Genomic DNA, 19,435 nt, shown 5'->3' on the forward strand with positions numbered 1-19,435 from the left:
CTATAATGATCCTTAATGCGAAGATGAGTCTCCTGTAAAAATGCTATGTCAGAATTTAGACGTTTCAAGTGAGTAAAAACCTTAGATCTCTTAACAGGGTTACCCATACCTCTGATATTCCAACTAATGAATCTAAGAGGCATACCTGACCCAGCAATGCTGGGGTCTATATTTCCATTAACCATTTACAAAAAGGAAGAGGAAAAAGACCAAACCAAAATGCCAGTGGCCATGAAGAGCCGAAATGGGACAGCCCCCCCCCAACCCAACCCTGAACACAAATACACCCCCAAGTCTCCACAGAACAGAACAAAGGAGACAGCAGTGTACCCCCAAAGTAGCAAAAATGATTCACCGAAGTGACTGGACTAATTGTTGTCTAAATAAAAATAAAAGCGAGAGAGGGAAAAATAACCTCTCACCAACTTCTCTACAGTATAACAGTGTGCGCGTAACAGTAAACATGTTTTTTTTAAAAAGGGAAAAAATAAAAAGGAAACCAACCAACCAAAAAAAGATCTCACAGTACAAAATATGACTTCCTCAGAAGGAGAACTTTCCAACAAATCACCGAAAGTGCATAAAATTTAAAAAAACAAAAAACAAAAACAACATACATAAATAGATAAACAATTAAAACAAAAACAACCAAACAAAAAAATAAATAAATAAAAATTTAACAGAAACTAAAAACAACTCAGTCCTATGCAAATCAATGCAGCAAGCTTGGAGAAGATTGTGCCGGACTGGTCCGAAGTTCAAGAGTATATTATATGATCCAGTTTCAATAAATAACAATGAAAATAAAAGGAACCAGCACACCAACAGTACAATAACCAGCACAATGGCCTAAGAAAACAATGCACAGGTGGCGTTAAACCTAAGGAGAGCGTGAACCCTTAGCACGCTGAGGAGCTAACGAAGCTCACCCAGAAATCAAAGTTTTGACATAATCACTGGCCTCCTCTGCCGAAACAAAGTCCTTCTCGACACCCTTATATGTGATGCGGAGTCGCGCTGGATGAAGCAGGCCATACCGAACACCGTCAATGCCACGGAGTTGCTGCCTGACCGTGTTGAATGCAGCACGAGCCCGTGCCACCCTGGCGGTGTAGTCGGGGAAGACTGAGATGGTCCGATCTCCAACTTTAATCTGTCGGCGTTCTCTAGCACGTCGTAAAATGTCGACACAGTCAGTGTGGTAATGAAACCTGCATACAATGGCTCGTGGACGGTCGCCAGGCTTAGGTGCGGGTTGGAGGGTCCTGTGCGAACGATCCAAAAGCGGCTCCTTCCCCAGATCAAATGCTTCTTTTAGCAAGGAAGCTACGGCGGCAGTGGTGCACGTGTCAGGGCCCTCCGGTACTCCCACTATCCTAACATTGTTGCGCCGCGATCTGGACTCCAAATCTTCACACTTACTTTCCAGCTTGGCTACATGAGCTGTGAGACCCTTGATAGTGTTTTTCATCTCAGCTATATCATCAGAGCAGACAGTAAGTGCGTGCTCCATCTCCTTCACCGTACCTTTTAGCTCAGACATGGTAGCGTCATTTGCAGCTTTATCGATCGCCAGCTGCGTCTTCACCGCCTGCAGGTCGAACTTAATGGTAGACAAAGCATCACCCAGAGCATCCTGAAGTTCCTTTTTAAAGATGTCGGCGATATCTTTCCTCAGCGAAGCCAGCAACTCGACCTTGAGAGCCTCAATATCAGGATTAGCTTGACATGTGGGAGGCTTTGCAGGAGACGACGGCTCACTCGAGGGTGTGGTCGCGGTTTGCAAACTAGGCCTCAGTTGTGTCTGAATAGTACTGCGGGTTTTAACATTTTTTGCTGCCATTTTACGCCGGCCCGAGTAAAACTTCTCAACAAGACAATCCACAAACCAAAACAGGACTGAAAATACGGCCAAAACGCGCGAATAAATAACAATTTAATCGAAATCGGCGGGAGCTCCCAGACTCGCGTCCTACTCCATCAAAGCTCAACCGGAAGTCCCAAAAAGTCTTTTTGATCTTGTTTGTAAAGTGATATACCAAGCAAGAGCAGGAAGTATAAGATTATGAATCTTGTTTTGGGATCTTTTATTTCTTACTTAGTTTCTAACTCCTAAAATTGGTTACTTTAAATACATACTAGCAGGGCTCTAGAGTGCGACCAATTTGGTCGCAAATGCGACCAAATTTTTCAGTGGTGCGACTAAAAAAAAATATTTGGTTGCACCTGTGCGACCAACTGTTCGGGTAGCAAAAAAAAAAAAAAAAAAAAATCTGCAACCTTCCCTGTGGTCAACAACAGACACACATTTTGCCCCTATCGTGGACTAAACCAATCAGAGATAGTAAGGGGTGGGACCTCTCTGATTGGCCGTGGTCCAGTTGAAAGTGCAGGTGGAAGTGGGAGGTGAGTAGCTTGAATAAAGCGATATCAATTCATTAAATCCTGACTTTTAAATATAACTGTGTTTTGCCAGAAACGCCAGATTCTCAGATTAAAGCTCACAAAACCATTTCAACAACAACCAAACAGCAAATGAGAGCAGGTACACGGACTCCACACAAAGACGTAAACACAGAACGGACCGACGCATCAGAATCAGCTTTGTCTTTCTCGGCTTTCTCACCCGACGGCCCGTAGACGGACACGCTGTCGGAGCTTAGCGAATCCGATGCGTCCAGTCCGCGCTGTGTTTACGTCTTTTTGTGCTGATTCTGAGCTGCAGGTTTTGTCTCTCCAACCAAAATCCACCAAGCCAGCAGCAAAAGAAGCAGCAAACTGCGCTTCACATTTGATCAACGTCGTCATGAATTTTGCTGTTTTGCTTCCACGACTATTAAAATCACATCCATGCACAGCTCTCTCTCTCTCTCTCTCTGTACTTCAAGAACAGTTTCCCGTCTCCAATCTCTGTTTTCTGTATTATTCATTCGCTTATTACCCACCAGTCTACCGTTGTTTATAGCGCTTTCGGCTGCTGTCTTTTTCTTTTCTTTTTCTTTTTTTCACTTAAATGACCTTAAATGATTTCGACTGTGTAATTATTGTTGGGGATTTTAACATCCATGTGGACAACCCTCAGGACAAAGGGACTAAAGACCTGAGTAACACTCTGGGGAACTTTGGGCTGACTCAGCATGTAACAGAGGCCACACATAATAGAGGACACACTCTTGACCTACTGATCTCCAAAGGCCTGAGCATTTCAAAGGTTACTGTGTCTGATGTGGGCCTGTCTGATCATTACTGTGTTTTCTTTGAAAGTAAAATCTCAGACCACATAAATATATCAACAGCAGTGATCACAAAACGGTGTATAACTGAAGACAGTAGTGAGATCTTTAACCAGGTCTTCCCATTAACACCTGACCTGTCCAAAGGTTCAGTCAATGAGCTCGTCAATAGCTTCAATGCTAACATGTTAAATGTAATGGACACTATTGCTCCCATTAAGGTGAAGGTTATCTCTGGAAGGAAAAAGTCTCCATGGAGAAACTCCACACTGGTGAAAAATGAAAAAAGAGAGTGTAGGAAAGCTGAGCGCAGATGGAGAAAAACAAACCTCCAGGTTCATTATGACATCTATAAAGAGAAACTTCACAATTATAATTTACAACTGAGGAGTGCAAGGAGGTCCTACTTCTCTGACATCATCACTAAAAACAGCCATAATGCTCGGGTCTTATTTTCTACAGTTGACAGGCTAACAAACCCTCCTGTGCCAGTGGCAGCTGAACTTCATTCGACCATGGCCTGCAATGACTTTGCCAAATTCTTCACAGAAATGTACTGTGTCCATGTACTGTGTCCACTGAAAAACTGTTTAAACACTATGAAACAGTTTCACCCGATTAACAGCAAAGACCTGAAGGACATCTTAGGTCAACTGAACTCCTCCTCCTGCTGTTTAGATGTCCTGCCAACAAGTTTTTCAAAAGGGTCTCAAAGACTTTAGAGTCAGACCTGTTACAGATCATCAACTTTTCTTTATTATCAGGTGTGTTTCCAGAATCACTAAAAACTGCTGTAATCAAACCTATACTGAAAAAGGACAATCTTGACAAGACACAAATGAACAACTACAGGCCGATCTCAAATCTCCCATTTTTAAGTAAGATCATTGAAAAAGCAGTTTCTCAACAGCTCAGTTACTTCTTAAAACAGAATAACTGCTACGATGCCTTCCAGTCAGGTTTTAGACAGAACCACAGCACTGAAACCGCTCTGACCAAAGTGTTTAATGACATATGTCTGAATACAGACAGTGGAAAAATGTCAGTCCTAGTTTTACTGGATCTCAGTGCAGCATTTGATACAGTTGACCACAAAATATTACTCAAACGACTGGAGAACTGGACAGGTCTTTCAGGAACTGTACTAAACTGGTTCAAAACATACTTAGAAAACAGGAAATACTTTGTATCAATAGGTAACTTCACATCTGAGCAGACAAGTATCACATGTGGAGTTCCCCAAGGTTCCATCTTGGGACCCCTTCTGTTTAACATTTACATGCTCCCACTGGCACAGATTATAAAGAACAACAAAATAAACTATCATAGCTATGCAGATGACACACAAATATATATCACAATGTCACCAGGAGCCCGAGGCCCTGTACAGGCTCTTGGTAAATGCATTGATGAAATTAATGACTGGTTGTGCCACAATTTTCTCCAGCTAAACAAAACAAAACTGAGGTAATAGTCTTTGGCGCCAAAGAAAAACGATTACAGGTCACCAGAGAACTTCAATCTATACATCTAAAAACCACAAACCAGGCGAGAAATTTGGGTGTAGTGATGGATGCAGACCTAAACTTAGAAAAACACATTAAGACAATAACAAAATCAGCTTACTATCACCTCAAGAATATATCAAGGATAAAAGATCTGATGTCTCAACAGGACCTGGAAAAACTAGTCCATGCATTCATCTTTAGTAGGCTTGATTACTGTAACAGCATCTTTACAGGTCTACCTAAAAAATCAGTCAGACAACTACAGCTCATTCAGAACTCTGCTGCTCGAGTCCTCACTAAGACCAAAAAAGTGGACCCCATCAGTCCAGCTCTGAGGTCTTTACACTGGCTGCCTGTCCGTCAGAGGATAGACTTTAAAGTTCTGATGCTGGTCTATAAAGCTCTGAATGGTTTAGGACCAAAATACATCAGTGACCTCCTGACCCAGTATGAACCTTCCAGATCCCTCAGGTCATCTGGATCTGGTCTTTTATCAGTTCCCAGAGTCAGAACCAGACACGGAGAAGCTGCATTCAGCTTTTATGCTCCTTATATCTGGAACAAACTCCCAGAAAGCCTCAGATCAGCTGAAACACTCGGTTTATTTAAATCCAGGTTGAAGACTCACCTGTTCTCAGCTGCATTTGAATAAAGCACCAAATCCACACTTTTAAGCTTAAATTTCAAAACTAACCTTTTAACTACTAATTTTATCTGTTTTGATTTTATATACTGTTTTGTTTGTTTGTTTGTTAATTAGTTAGTTTGTTTGTTTGCTTGTTTTAATCAATTTTAAATCATGCTTTTATTTGTTTTTGTTTCTAACGTCTCTGTAAAGCACTTTGAATCACCTTGTTGTTGAATTGTGCTATACAAATAAACTTGCCTTGCCTTGCCTCGGACAAGAAAGCCTATTTTTTCTGTTGTTCAATACTGAAGAAATTTAAACTTTATATGCAGAACATTGTAGAATATTTTTAAGGTTATCTGCTATAAAAAGCCAGACCAGGAAAATCTCCTTCATGTTTTTCTGTTTTATTCTCAGTTACTTTCACACAAAGGCATCTGCTGTGATGTTCACAATTCTGATGAAGTCAGTACTGATAAATGATCAGAATTATAATATTTCTGACTGTCTGAGGCTAAGTTGAATCGAATCGGGACTTTGAAAACCGGAATCGAATGGATTATAGAAATCAGTGATGATACCCAGCCCTAGTGAGCAGCCTAGGCACGACAGAAGTGGATGTAGCTGTAATAGGAAAAGAACTATTGCTAACTTTTCTGTTTACTAGAAGGTTTTAAAATTTCTGTACTTTTAGGTGACAGGAGACATGTGGCCTGGTCAAAACACAGAGAGCTGCACTCTAAAAGATCTTTGAACATAGTAAACATAGCTTGTGTGCCACAGACTGCTCCCAAACACGAGGGGACAAGTAATGCCTCTAAAACACTTAAGTTGGCTTTATTAAACATTAGATCTCTAGCTGGGAAAACATTTTTAATTAATGATTTAATCACTGAGCACAGCCTTGATTTTATGTTTTTAACTGAAACTTGGTTGGACCAAAGTAACAGTGGAGCTGTTCTCATCGAGACGACCCCTCCTAACTACAGTTTTATCAGTGAGGTCAGGGTGAGCAGGAGAGGAGGAGGGGTTGCTGTCTTATTTAATGAATCATTTCAATGTAAGCAGCTATCTCCTGGAAGTTTTCAGGGTGAGCAGGAGAGGAGGCTCTTGGTAAATGCATTGAGGAAATCAATGACTGGTTGTGCCACAATTTTCTCCAACTAAACAAAAACAAAACTGAGGTAATAGTCTTTGGCGCCAAAGAAAAACGATTACAGGTCACCAGAGAACTTCAATCTATACATCTAAAAACCACAAACCAGGCGAGAAATTTGGGTGTAGTGATGGATGCAGACCTAAACTTAGAAAAACACATTAAGACAATAACAAAGTCAGCTTACTATCACCTCAAGAATATATCAAGGATAAAAGATCTGATGTCTCAACAGGACCTGGAAAAACTAGTCCATGCATTCATCTTTAGTAGGCTTGATTACTGTAACAGCATCTTTACAGGTCTACCTAAAAAATCAGTCAGACAACTACAGCTCATTCAGAACTCTGCTGCTCGAGTCCTCACTAAGACCAAAAAAGTGGACCCCATCAGTCCAGCTCTGAGGTCCTTACACTGGCTGCCTGTCCGTCAGAGGATAGACTTTAAAGTTCTGATGCTGGTCTATAAAGCTCTGAATGGTTTAAGACCAAAATACATCAATGACCTCCTGACCCAGTATGAACCATCCAGATCCCTCAGGTCATCTGGATCCGGTCTTTTATCAGTTCCCAGAGTCAGAACCAGACACGGAGAAGCTGCATTCAGCTTTTATGCTCCTTATATCTGGAACAAACTCCCAGAAAGCCTCAGATCAGCTGAAACACTCAGTTTATTTAAATCCAGGTTGAAGACTCACCTGTTCTCAGCTGCATTTGAATAAAGCACCAAATCCACACTTTAAGCTTAAATTTCAAAACTTACATTTAACTACTGATTTTATCTACTGTTCTGATTTTATCTGTTTTGATTTTATAAGATAAGATAAGATAAGATAAGATAACCTTTATTAGTCCCACACGTGGGAAATTTGTTTTGTCACAGCAGGAAGTGGACAGTGCAAAAGTTATGATGCAAAAATTAGAATACAATAAGAATAAATACAGTACACAGCTGTACAGAATAGAATAAAATAATATACTATATACAGTAGAATAAAATAGAATAAAAATATACAATAAGATAAAAATAGAATACGAATACTATATACAACTGAGTAAAAATACAACGATGCCAGAAAGGATTATTGCACTTAGTGTTATTGCACATGTATGGATGTGTGTGCTTGATCAGTTAAAGTCTTTATTATGGAGTCTGACAGCAGTGGGGAGGAAAGACCTGCGAAATCTCTCCGTCCCACACCGTGGGTGCCGCAGTCTCCCACTGAAGGAGCTGCTCAGTGCTGTCACAGTCTGCTGCATGGGGTGGGAGACGTTGTCCAACAGGGATGACAGCTTAGCCGCCATTCTCCTGTCACTCACCACCTCCACTGGAAATTTGGTTAATTTCCAGTGGAGGAAGCTGTAGTCCGCGTCTGTGAACACCCGTGTGTACACCTGTGTGCATACCTGTGTGGATCAGCATGCTTGCATTCCAAAGGTTTCTCCATGTAACGATCTGCTAGGGAGTGTGGGGAGCCACAGCCCCGTCCACCAGGGTATGAAGCAGGTATGGAGGTGATCCAGGTCCCAGATATCCAGAGGCCCCAGAGTACAAGGACCCGAGGAGCACCACCAAAGGGGGGGAACCGTGCCACCCTCCTGGGAAGAGCTGAGTAGAGCCCCAAAGGAGAGGTCACCCAGCAGCTGCGGAGTAGAGACCAGAGGGGGTTGCAGTGGCGTGCCCGCGGGCTCTGCCGGCAGCCAGCTGTGCCAGAGAGGACCGAGATTCAGGCCCTGAGACCAGAGGCCTGAGGGCATCCCACCCCCTGGAAGGAGCCCAGCCGGGCCACAGGCGCCCGGCCCCACCAATCGGCCACCAGGAGTGAGCCGGTACATACATGAGCGCCCAGCCCCAGACGACAAGGACCACCAACACACCACCAGGGAGGCCCCGCATCCCAGACCCCAGTCTGACGGCCAGCACCTCCTCCCAGCCCCCCAGCCCTGACGGCTAACAGAACCGGGGTGAGTAACTTCACTCTAATTTTGAAATTATGAGCAGAATCTTACTATAACCTGTGTAGACCTGTACATTTGCCTTTATGTCGACTGTAGTGTTGGAAACACGTTGGAAAAAGACACAATAAACATAAGATAAAGATACCAGTGGAGGTCCTGCCCCTGGGGAAAAGCCCATTGTTTTAGTTTTCTTGCTTATGTCGATCAAGGACAAAGCTTCAGCTGTTCCAGAACTGTCAGCCACAAATGAAGGGTGAATCATCAGCACACTGACAGCTACTATCCAGCTCCTCTTTCTGCTCTGGCTGCATGTCCTCATAATGTACTTGAACTGTGACACACCTCTAGCTGCTATGTATAGAGTCTGTTGTCAGAGCTCTGCAAACAAATAGTTTATACAGTGTCAGATACCCTTGGTCTGGATCAGAGGGATTCGCTCAAGCTTGTGGTACGACGCAGTCTACGTGCTGTAGTTTGGCGTGATTCAAACTTTTCTCGTCGTTTCCAGTTCCACCGGAGATGAAATGAAGATTTATGGAACAGATGTCATGGAGTCCAGCAGCTGCCCACACTTGAGCCAACAGTCAGGACAATATAAGGGAGCAGACAGCCTGCGAGTCAGCATTAAAGACTGTGTTTTCACTGTGGATAAACCCACTGTAGTCAAAAACTGTGAGTACTTCAGAGCATTGTTCCAGTCAGGAATGAGAGAGTCTAAACAGGAGGAGGTCCAGCTGAAATGTGTGGGGAATCTGGGATTTCAAGTTCTGCTGCAGGTGCTGGATGGGAAGCGACCCATCCTCAACAGTGACGAGATCGTCGAAGCAATAGAGTGTACGGCTTTTCTCCAGGTGCCAGCTCTCACCAAGCATTTGATCAATATTATAAATTCCCAAAACTGCTTGCTCATGTTTCATACAGCTGCAACCTACGGAGACTGGGAGTTGTTCCACAGAGCAGCTTTATTCATCAGAGACATCTACGCTGACCTAGGGGAGGAGGTTCGTAGCTTACCCAGTAAGCTGCTGGAGTACATTGAGTCTCTTCTCCCAAGTAGCTACATGGCAGTGTGCAGTCACTCTCCATCCACTGAGCTGCTCCAGGATGCCCAGAGGACAGTGTGTCATCTGGATGAAGAGCAAAAAGAGTGGCGAATCCTCACACATCTTCCTATGAGCACCAGCACCATCATGGCAGGCGTGGCAGTCCTCGACAACAAACTGTACATAATCGGAGGATTGTATGATTTAAGCAAGAAGGTGGTGGAGACTGGATTCTGCTACGATCCCGTGGCCAATTCATGGTCAGTGATTTGTGGACCTCAGCAGCTACGCTACAACTTCTCTCTGATAGGTCATGAGGGATGTCTCTATGCTATAGGAGGGGAGTATAACAAGAAGGCTCTGTCATCAGTGGAGAGATATGGGCTGTCTGATCAGAACTGGAGTTTTGTTTCCTCCCTCCCGTGCCCTGCAGCCTCAGTGGTGTCCACTGTAGCCATGAAGAGGATCTATATCTGTCTTTGGAAAGGGAAAGGGGCCACAGACATCCATGAGTACGTACCTGAACACAATCGGTGGAATCTGGTCACTACACTCATCCGCCAGCACAGTTATGGTCTTCATATGGTGGCCCACAGGGATAACCTCTATGTGATGCGGAATGGACCATGTGAAGACTTCTTACAATGTGTGATGGACTGTTACAACCTGACTTCAGATCAGTGGACAGTGATGTCCGGTCAGTACGGGAACAGCAAGAGCTCTCTGTTCACGGCAGCGGTCAGAGGAGATTCTGTGTTCACGCTCAGCAGACACGTGACCACAGAGTACACCATAGAGGAGAACAAATGGAGGCTCCGGCGTGAGATGAAAGGTTTTGGCAGGATTGGATCCATATATACATTTTTGATGAGGCTTCCTAAACCCACTCCCTCCCTTTTAGGAAATTGCCCAAGCCAGAACCTGAGAGACACTGATGTCTGTCACAGATGTCCCCTGGGATGCTCTCAGCACATTTAAAAGCTGGTGATCATCATTCTGATTTCTATTCTAATAATATGTGGCAAAGGATTACAGCCCACACTGCAGCTGTTTCAATCGCACCTCTAAAGAATTGGTTTAGTCTGCCCAAACTATTATTTCAGACTGTTTACTGTTCAGACTGTCTACGGAGGAATCAAAGCAGGATTGATGGATGAAGCTGCAAAGCTAGCACTAATGTAGCTTTTTATCGTGTTTGTTTGTGGGACCCACCCTGTAATATACACTTTTTATTGCACAGTCCTTGAAGAAAACAGATGGTCATGGTGTAAATTAATTTCACACTTTTAATAAGTTTGTTCACAATTACTACAAATATTTACGTCACTTCAAAATTTAGACACAGCAGGACTTTAATCAGAGTATTTTTGTTCCAAAACGAATCTAAAAAAGTGGTAAAGAAGATATGGGTTAATTCAGAAATATGAATAGATCATCTAACAATGCAGTGTCAGCATCAACTATATGTGTGCAGTTGTTTCATACCAGCACAAGGTCAGATATGACTGCAATTTTTAGAATACAGATGATTGTCTGCAAGATATCAATGTGAAAAGTGTGTGTGTTTTATCAGGACACACGCATCATCAGCTCCTCCAGGGCCCGATCTCGGTGGTTTTCATGAACCAGCAGCACTTCTTTGATGGCATTCTTCTGAAAGCCCATCTCATTGAACTGATTCAGCAGGTGTAGGAACTCCTTTGCCTCGAGAAAGAAAACATTTACTTTCTTTAAAGTTTCTAATCGAACTGACTTCATCAGACAAAAAGTGCCAAGCTTTGTTGTCTCCGATAACTTTAAAAACTTACCTTTGTTTCACAGTTTTGAAACATCTCCAAGGCCTCTTCCACCTGGGACATGTCATAACCCAGCTGACACAAGTGGTCACACGCCACCAGATAACTCAAGATCTGCCAAATATTCATTCATACAAGAGAAGAGCTGTCACATGGAAAAAGTTATTGACTGTTTCCAATCAGATTCAATTAATACAATAACCTCAGTTTTATCTGCATTTAGAAACAAGAAATTTTGGGTAGTCCATATGTTTACATCTTTAAGACATTCCTGCAGTTTAACTAATTGTTGCGCATTATCTGGGTTTACGGATAGATAAAGTTGGGTATCTGGGTGAACTAGTCCTAGCACAGAACCCGGTGGAACTCCATTATTAACCAAAATAACGGCCAAATAATTTTTTGTTAGTCAGTTGATTGATTCATTGGGTAAGGTTTATGTAATAAATTAAAAAGTAGTATGAATATGTGTAGTTTAATTTGTAAAATGTAATTTTATATTTTCCATTTGTTTACAGATGGGTGATAAATAAAAGCAAAAACACAACCCTGGTGCATGAGTGCGACAGCTGAGGATTATATTAGGGCCAGTTGTTGTTTTCAATATTCAGTGAAGTTGAGAGTAAGTTTAAAGTGATTTGGGGAAAAAAAATTAACTTTCCTGTAGAACTTTCTCAACAACTTACTTTCCAAACCAACCATTTCGTTAAAACGTATGTGTCATCTTTTCTGTTACAGGCCTTTGAAACTGTGGATGTTCCTCTACAACGTATATAAACTTTAGTAATGCTCTGACTAACACTAATCCACCATCCACACATTACTGCAACCTGTTTCTGCTCTAACATACACAAAGCACAGTGTCCAGACCAAACAGGAACACAATAATATGCTCTGTAAGGCAGTCATTTCTTATTACTGTGATTAAGAAGATAACAATTTAATTCAATTTCATTTATAGTGCAAAATCAGAACAACAGCCACCCTGAGGTGCTTTATATTGTTATGTAAAGACTAGAGATGGACCGATCCGATATTACGTATCGGTATCGGTCCGATACTGACGTAAATTACTAGATCGGATATCGGAGAGAAATAAAAAATGTAATAGAGCAGCACGACAGCAGCACGTTTAAGCTTGATAAGCTGCTGTTAGAATTTATTTAATATTACTTTCTACACCAGGATCTTTTTCTACGCAGCTGACGGCTGGTAACTGTGCAGGGGCGGATCTAGCAAAGTTTAGCCAGGGGGGCCGATAGGGCATGAACAGGGAAAAGGGGGCACAAAGACATACTTTTCTTTCTTATTCTCATTTAAAATGTCGAGCTTTTAATAAATAATTATCTGAATCTTACACCCAAAGATGTTGAATCTATTTAATATTTCTTGGAAAATAATTTATTTCTGTGCATTTTTTTCACACTGCATCAAATTAAAGTTGATTACGTCGATTAAGCATCATGAGGTGGAGGGTGGTTCCCTATTTTTTTTTTTTTTTTTTTTTTGCTGGGAGTTTGCAACCCTATTAGTTAGGTTGCTTACTCTTTAAAATACCAGAATAGGGAGGATGCTGCAGGTTTAAGTTTATTAGATTGATCCATTTTGCTGAACTATGAAATATTTTGGGTGCAGTGTATTTTTTGCATACAGGTATAACAGAGTATGAACTTATACAAAAAGCAGCAAGATATTAAAATTGATTGATTAAAATATTTAAAAAATAAAATATTGATTAAAAAACACACTATATGGATTCATATCAGTATCGGCAGATATCCAAATTTATGATATCGGTATCGGACATAAAAAAAATGGTATCGCATCATCTCTAGTAAAGACCAATCATTAATACAGAGAAAACAGAAAAAAACAACAACAATCATGTGACCCTCTATGAGCAAGAAATTTGGTGAAAGTGGGAAATATAAACTCCCTTTTAACAGGAAGAGCCTCCAGCAGAACCAGGCTGGGGAAGGCAACCATCTGCCACGACAAGTTAGGGGTGAGCAGACGAAGCCAATGATAGAGAACCTCATACTGACTGAGGCACAGAGTTCAGATCAGAGTGTGAGCTCTGTGAAATCATGAAATACACTAGTCTTTAATCTTCCAGCATCAGAACTAACAAATGTTGCTGAAGGACTAAGTTTGTTTCTTTAAAGCTATTTAATCCATGCACAGTTAAGGCTGATCCTGGTTTCTCACCTATCCTTTCTTGTCCTTTCAGATTTATTCTGTTTGGTTCATGGACCCATAATGCTGTAGGTCCAAGTGTGACCACTATTTTCACACTGACTTATAGTAGCTGTATTTGTACTGCATCAGTGTTTATAGAACAGACTGCATGATCCCGACAGCTGGAGCCAAAAGTTGACCAAGTGTTTTCGAGCAGCACTGCCTTGTTGTTGGATATAACACTGACCTCATCTGGGGTCTGCTGTCCTGTCCTCTGAAGGGCAGTGATGGCAGTATGAAGAGAGTAGCCCCTTGCAGTGATGGCCTCCAGCAACTCTCTCTCCGCTGGGTTTAGAGCTGACAGGAGTTCTGCTGTAGAGTCCAAAGCAGAGGAGGACAAACCCCTGGGGCCTGACATGACAGGGGGGTTTCTACAGGTGTCTGGTCTGAATATCTAAGAAATGGCAGACTGCAGTGAATGTAGCGAGTGGCTGAGAAAGAACAGGGCATGGTAGACCTGACATGCAGCTTTAGTGAGAATTCACACTAGCTAATCCTCGTGAAGCTCTTGCACCTTGGCTGCATTCAGAGAGCATACTTTACGCAGATTATTTTTAGAGTGTAAATCCATGAAAAACATTTTGAAAATGCAAAATGGAGAAAAGCTGGATAGGAAGACCTTATTTCCTTTCATAGTTAATAGTGCTGACATTAAAAGAAATGTAATCCCATGAGAATATCTGACACATCTCAATAGTCACAACCCTGACTATAAACAGAGTGAACCTGTTATCATGCTGAGCCTGTCTGGTTCTAGTTATACTCGAGATTGACCGTGCAGCTCAGGTGATGGTACTGCCATGAGCTTCAAGCTATATTTAGACAGGAAATAGAACTATCAATAGTCTAGACTACTGAGACTTCGCCACACTGCCGACTCACATGGCCTCGTGAATGAACAGCCACATACTGAAATTATGACAATAAACACAAAGTAAAGCTGGAAGACGGCTGTATGAATTTAGTGTTTTTTCCCTGGACAGTGATGCTGTATCACAGTCATCAGCTGTATTGTACTGTGTATTACATTCTGCAGTAAAAGTTTCAAAAGCACACGCACACATAAACACACAGCTCACGTGTTCCTCTTACCATGCTGGCTGTGCTGGTTCTGCTGGGAGGGATCCTCGTGTCCGAGGCTGTGTGTGATGAAGTGCTCTGGGGATAAGTCTCTGTGTTGGGATCTTGTTGTGTGGGCGTGTCGAGCACTGACAGTGAACACTGGCGCAGGTTCTTTCTGCGCTGGTGGGGCAGGCTGCTCAGACAGGCCGGGGGGTTCAGCAGGTCAGGGACAAAGGCCTTCTGTGCTTTCCTCTGACCACGCTGACAGTTTGCAGAAGGACGCTGTTCCCCCGGACTCACTGTCACTATGGAACTCGTCCTGGCTTTCTGTGTAGTGCCCTCTTCGTCATCTGAAGGTGAGATGGTAGCCTTGGTACGCAGGATGGAGGAGTTGAGGCTGTGGGACCGCTGTCGAGGGCTGCTAAACAGCATCCAGTATGGTGGACAAGATGACAGCAGGCTTGATGAAGAGGAAGAGGGGTTAAGCTGGTGCTGGGTGGCAAAGCCACTTTGCAGCCCAGTTAGCACCCAGTTCTCCAGACTGAATCCATACTGTCAAACATGCAAACATCGTGTAAGTCCTTCTGTAGGTCTGAAGCTACATTTTTAAATTCAACTCAATGATGACAGGCTTTTCATTATTTTATTGTTTAGTCTTTTGGATTGCTAACATTAGCCAGTTGAGTGTAAACAACACTTGACTGGCTAATGTAAGGCTTGTGAAACTTATGGTAGCATCTAGCATCTCACATTATTACCAATGACTACTCTAAAAACCATTTACAATACAGAAATGTCTAACATCTGGAAAGTATGTTGAGTTGTACTCAGTAATGAGGATGAAAAATACTTTGATAGGGATGCTCTCCCATTAATTATTGCATTAATGTGGCATGGAGACAATCCCCTCGTAGCCCTTTGGAGGTGATTTGAAGCCCAGGTAGCTTTGATGACAGTTTTTATTTTGGGGTCAGATGTTTCTTATCTTCCATCCTGGCCTTTAACTCTGTGGGTGACTGACTTCTTTTTTTTTTTTGCAATGTCTGGTTTTTGCTATTTTACTATTATATTTAAATTTGTATTGTACAGCACTTTAAAAACACATCTGGTAGACCAAAGTGGTATACAAATAAATGAAATAAATAAATAAATAAAAATAACAGACAGACTATGTTCTGTATTGTCACGACCACCTTTTCTATCCCATTCCCATTTAATCTACTTTCTATTAAAGTGATTAGATGTAGCACTCAGCAAGCATCCAGCCTTTTCTGTGATCTTCTGTGGCTTACCCTCCTGTGCAGGGTTCTGACGTCATGTCAATATGGACCAAAATCTACGAAATGTTTCCAGCACCTGGTTGAATCTAAGACAGATCCATACCAGTGCTACCTGTTAAAGCGTACATCCTTTAGTGGTATGTGCAAGGCCCTCTACCTGCGAGTTTGAGGGTTCTGTGCAGTATCTCAGCTGATCCTAGGACTGCACTCTTCTGCACAGAGACCTGTGATGTTGTGTATGGAATCTGATCAGCTGTAACATTCTTGTCCGAGATCGACCTTCATCTTTCATATACTCATAAAGCTGTAAAGAGCAATGTTGTCTTTTATTTGGCAGTGCTAGTAAGTGTGTACTAATCACATACATACAAAAAACATAAAAAGTCAGATATTGAGCCATGGTTCTTCCTGTAACTTATCACCTGTCAGTGTGATAGGGTTTGTTTGTTTTGGTGTTTTTTAAAGGAGTGAAATAATGGTGACAGCTCAAAGCAGTGCAGCAAAGAAGGTACACTGCACAACAGACAGAACAGCAAGGAGGAGGAACAAACAGGGAAACACAAGAGAGAGAAACACACTCACCTCTGTCTCCTGCAGGATGTTGAAGTAGTCAGGGACAGTCGTACTGACAGAATATTTTAGTTCCTGAAAGGAAGCACTCTGAGGCACCCTCAGAGGTACACCATCCATACTGCTCAGTCCACTGAGAAAACAAAGATAAGTCAGCCATAGAACAACTCACACAATCCCTCCAGTTGTGGATCTGTAATGTGGACCGCCGTGCTCCCTGAAAGGAAACACAACAATCTGTATTTCCACAAGCTGAGAGCTGCAGCGTTCAGGCAGTGGCCCTGTTCTAACCCCTCCGCTCTAACTGCAGAAGTGTGCACTCCACTTCTGCTGGCCTTTCAATATTTTCTGCTTTTATATTAGAGTCCCTGATGATTCCTCCCACGAGAAGCCTGAAGATTTCCATTAGGCCAAATAGAACACAGTCTCTTTTTTCTCTCTGTAATCTGTCAAACATTATTGTTATCGCTAATATATTCAATAAGGTTATAAAAACAATTAACATTATGTGATAACAGGGTTATTATAATTTCTTTTAATGCTTTTTGTATTTACTTTTTCCAGCATGTGAAGAAAGGTAAGAGCATCACTGCTTTGAGTGTTACTTTGGATCAACAACTGTCGAATGTTTAGATTCTACAGTAATAAGTCTGTGCTACAAAGTCCAAGTCCAGTCTTGTCCTCCTCAGAGGGGATTCCACTCAACTTCAGCAGGCGATTTTCATCTTCATAAAGGTGATGCACATCAGACGTCGAAGCGGTTCAGTGAGTACAGGTTGTCCTCATCAGCACAATCAATCCATAAATCTTCCTTCAACTACTCTTTTTGTCAAACAGTACAATTTTTGTTGTAAGGTACGGTTGTGTTCTCCATGCTCAGTCAGGCTTGAATAAAGATGTCAGACTGCCAACAACGCTCAATCCATTTCTCAGTCATCAGCACACAGGTACCACGACACCATCATTACTCTGCATCGGTAGGAATGATGCAGCCTCTGTTATCCTCCTCTAGGCTCATAGAAACTACTCCTATCCGGAAAACAAGGACGAAGAGGAGCTCTGCTGAAGTGTTTATCACATTCATAAACAGAGCATGAAGCAGCGAGAAAGGATTTTCCTAGAAAACCGTCATCATGAGCTTTTCCTTTCTGTCATCTCGAGCTCAGATTAGAGAATGGACGGCCTCTTTCACAAACAAACAAACCTACAGTTTGTCTCTAGGTGTTAATGTGTGTGTGTGAGAGAGATGGTACACACAACTGTGCACTCAGCACTAATCAGGTTTGTGCAGCATGAAGACACAGCCAGCAGACAGATGGCCGAGGACTCGTAACACCAAAGACCACAGATGCTGAAGGCTTTGTGTGTCACCTCTGACGCTTTCTGCTGCTGAATAAGAACAAATGTGTATGTGACTATTTCTAAGTTCAAAAGCTGTGCAAGACTTGTTAAGACAAGTATAATTATCTGATGCTGCACACTCACTACTCTTTAAGTCACATAGCAGACTATGTGCCTTTCATAAATACAATAAAATGTGCTCTAAATCCCCCACTCTCCCTACACACACACACACACGTATATACACACAGGGAGAGATCTAATGAAATACACTGTTGAAAATAGAAAAAAAGCTTACCCTTGTGTCTTTGTGTGGTCAGAGCTGCAGTCACTTAGTTTGTGATGTATCATTCATCACTTAGAGAACCACCTGGGACACTAATCCACTGATCTCCAGTAACCCTCATCAGCTGACTTACTGTGTACACAGTTGACAGCTCAAGAGAAGCAAGTAAGGACATCAGATGGTGCCTGCAGTCGCGAGGACACCCACATGTCCCTAATATTTGTGTGAAGTCACACAAATGTTAGACTCCAGGGCACCTGTCTGAGTCTGAACGTATATGTGTATATACACAGACCATTTTATTAGGTGTTCAAGTATATAATCAGCCAATGACACGGCAGCAACTTAATCCCTTTAGCTATCTAGACCCAATCAAGACGCACTACTGAAGTTTAAATATCAGAATGCACAAAGAAAAAAGGTGATTGAAGGGACTTGGTGCCAGGCTGACCCGAGTATTTCAGAAACTGATGATCTGATGGCATCTTTAACACACACACACACACACACACACACACACACACACACACTGAGCAGCCTGGTGGCAGCAGCTGCGGCAGCAATAAGGGGAGAACGACCAGACTGCTTTAAACTGTCTGCAGAAGAGCTCCTTAGTGCCTCCTCAGCACTGTTGAACGCCAGTCTACCCAAGTATTGTTGCTGATGCGCAGGCATCTTCTTTAGGATAAGCCGTTGTGAGGTAAAGCCCAAATAATGTCAGACTGAGTTCTTGAGCGTGACAACTAAGGCTGTTCTGAAGTCAATAAGGACTTAACACACACTAATTATACCTAACAACATAGTGGCCACACTTACCTCCCGGTCACTTTATTAGGTGCATTACGTGTTTTCACAGTGGAGGACAATCATTAAACATGGCAACATGACCGAAGAGGTCAAAGAAAGTACACGTGATCCCTGTGAGATCAACACCTTTTCAGCTCTTGGCTCCGATGTTTATACAGGGCAGCTAATCAGAAGACCAGACGTCTTAAAGGGGGGCTGTAGTATTTGTAGCTAACAATATAGTGTAAAGTCTTTGAATAGAAATGAAGCTGCTGCAGACCACAGAGCTGAGAAAAGCCACGATCAGAGGACGCAGACACCGTCCTGCTGTGCCCACTCCTCTGTGATCGAGCAGCGTTTACCCCTCTCATGTGAGTCGGGCTACAGGTGACACTTTCTCCTAAACACATGGGCACTGAACCATGAGTAATATGTTGCTGTGGATAATAAACTGCGTGACAACTTCATATTGTTCATTTTATTTTGTCTTTAGAAAATTCATCTGAGTAAAATACAAACTGTTACTGAGTAAAGAAAACAGGCATAAGTC

The 19,435-nt window shown here is 42.4% G+C and overlaps 2 protein-coding genes across 2 annotated transcripts; one reads left to right on the forward strand and one right to left on the reverse strand.

Moving 5' to 3' along the window:
- The first annotated feature begins 8,919 nt into the window (after positions 1-8,919).
- On the forward strand, positions 8,920-10,749 carry kbtbd13a (kelch repeat and BTB domain containing 13a). Its single transcript, XM_026158029.1, has one exon. It carries the CDS (start codon positions 9,008-9,010, stop codon positions 10,502-10,504), a length of 1,497 nt encoding a protein of 498 aa, XP_026013814.1. The 5' UTR covers positions 8,920-9,007; the 3' UTR covers positions 10,505-10,749.
- A 49-nt stretch (positions 10,750-10,798) lies between these two features.
- ubap1lb (ubiquitin associated protein 1-like b) lies at positions 10,799-18,594 on the reverse strand. Its single transcript, XM_026158261.1, has 6 exons — positions 18,112-18,594; positions 16,485-16,605; positions 14,653-15,174; positions 13,748-13,954; positions 11,335-11,436; positions 10,799-11,230 (listed from the first exon to the last, which is right to left on the reverse strand). Exons 1-6 carry the CDS (start codon positions 18,162-18,164, stop codon positions 11,096-11,098), a joined length of 1,140 nt encoding a protein of 379 aa, XP_026014046.1. The 5' UTR covers positions 18,165-18,594; the 3' UTR covers positions 10,799-11,095.
- Between the last annotated feature and the right edge of the window lie 841 nt (positions 18,595-19,435).

Source organism: Astatotilapia calliptera, chromosome 1, assembly GCF_900246225.1.
Source record: "Astatotilapia calliptera chromosome 1, fAstCal1.2, whole genome shotgun sequence".
Taxonomy (NCBI): Eukaryota; Metazoa; Chordata; class Actinopteri; order Cichliformes; family Cichlidae; genus Astatotilapia; species Astatotilapia calliptera.

Excerpts from the sequence above, each read along its gene's own strand:
- kbtbd13a (XM_026158029.1), top strand. The coding sequence starts at position 9,008 with ATGAAGATTTATGGAACAGATGTCATGGAGTCCAGCAGCTGCCCACAC.
- ubap1lb (XM_026158261.1), bottom strand. The coding sequence starts at position 18,164 with ATGATACATCACAAACTAAGTGACTGCAGCTCTGACCACACAAAGACA. Across the intron at positions 13,955-14,652 it reads GAACCAGCACAGCCAGCATG|ATATTCAGACCAGACACCTG; the intron begins GTAAGAGGAACA and ends GCCATTTCTTAG. Across the intron at positions 11,437-13,747 it reads GACAGCAGACCCCAGATGAG|ATCTTGAGTTATCTGGTGGC; the intron begins GTCAGTGTTATA and ends AATATTTGGCAG.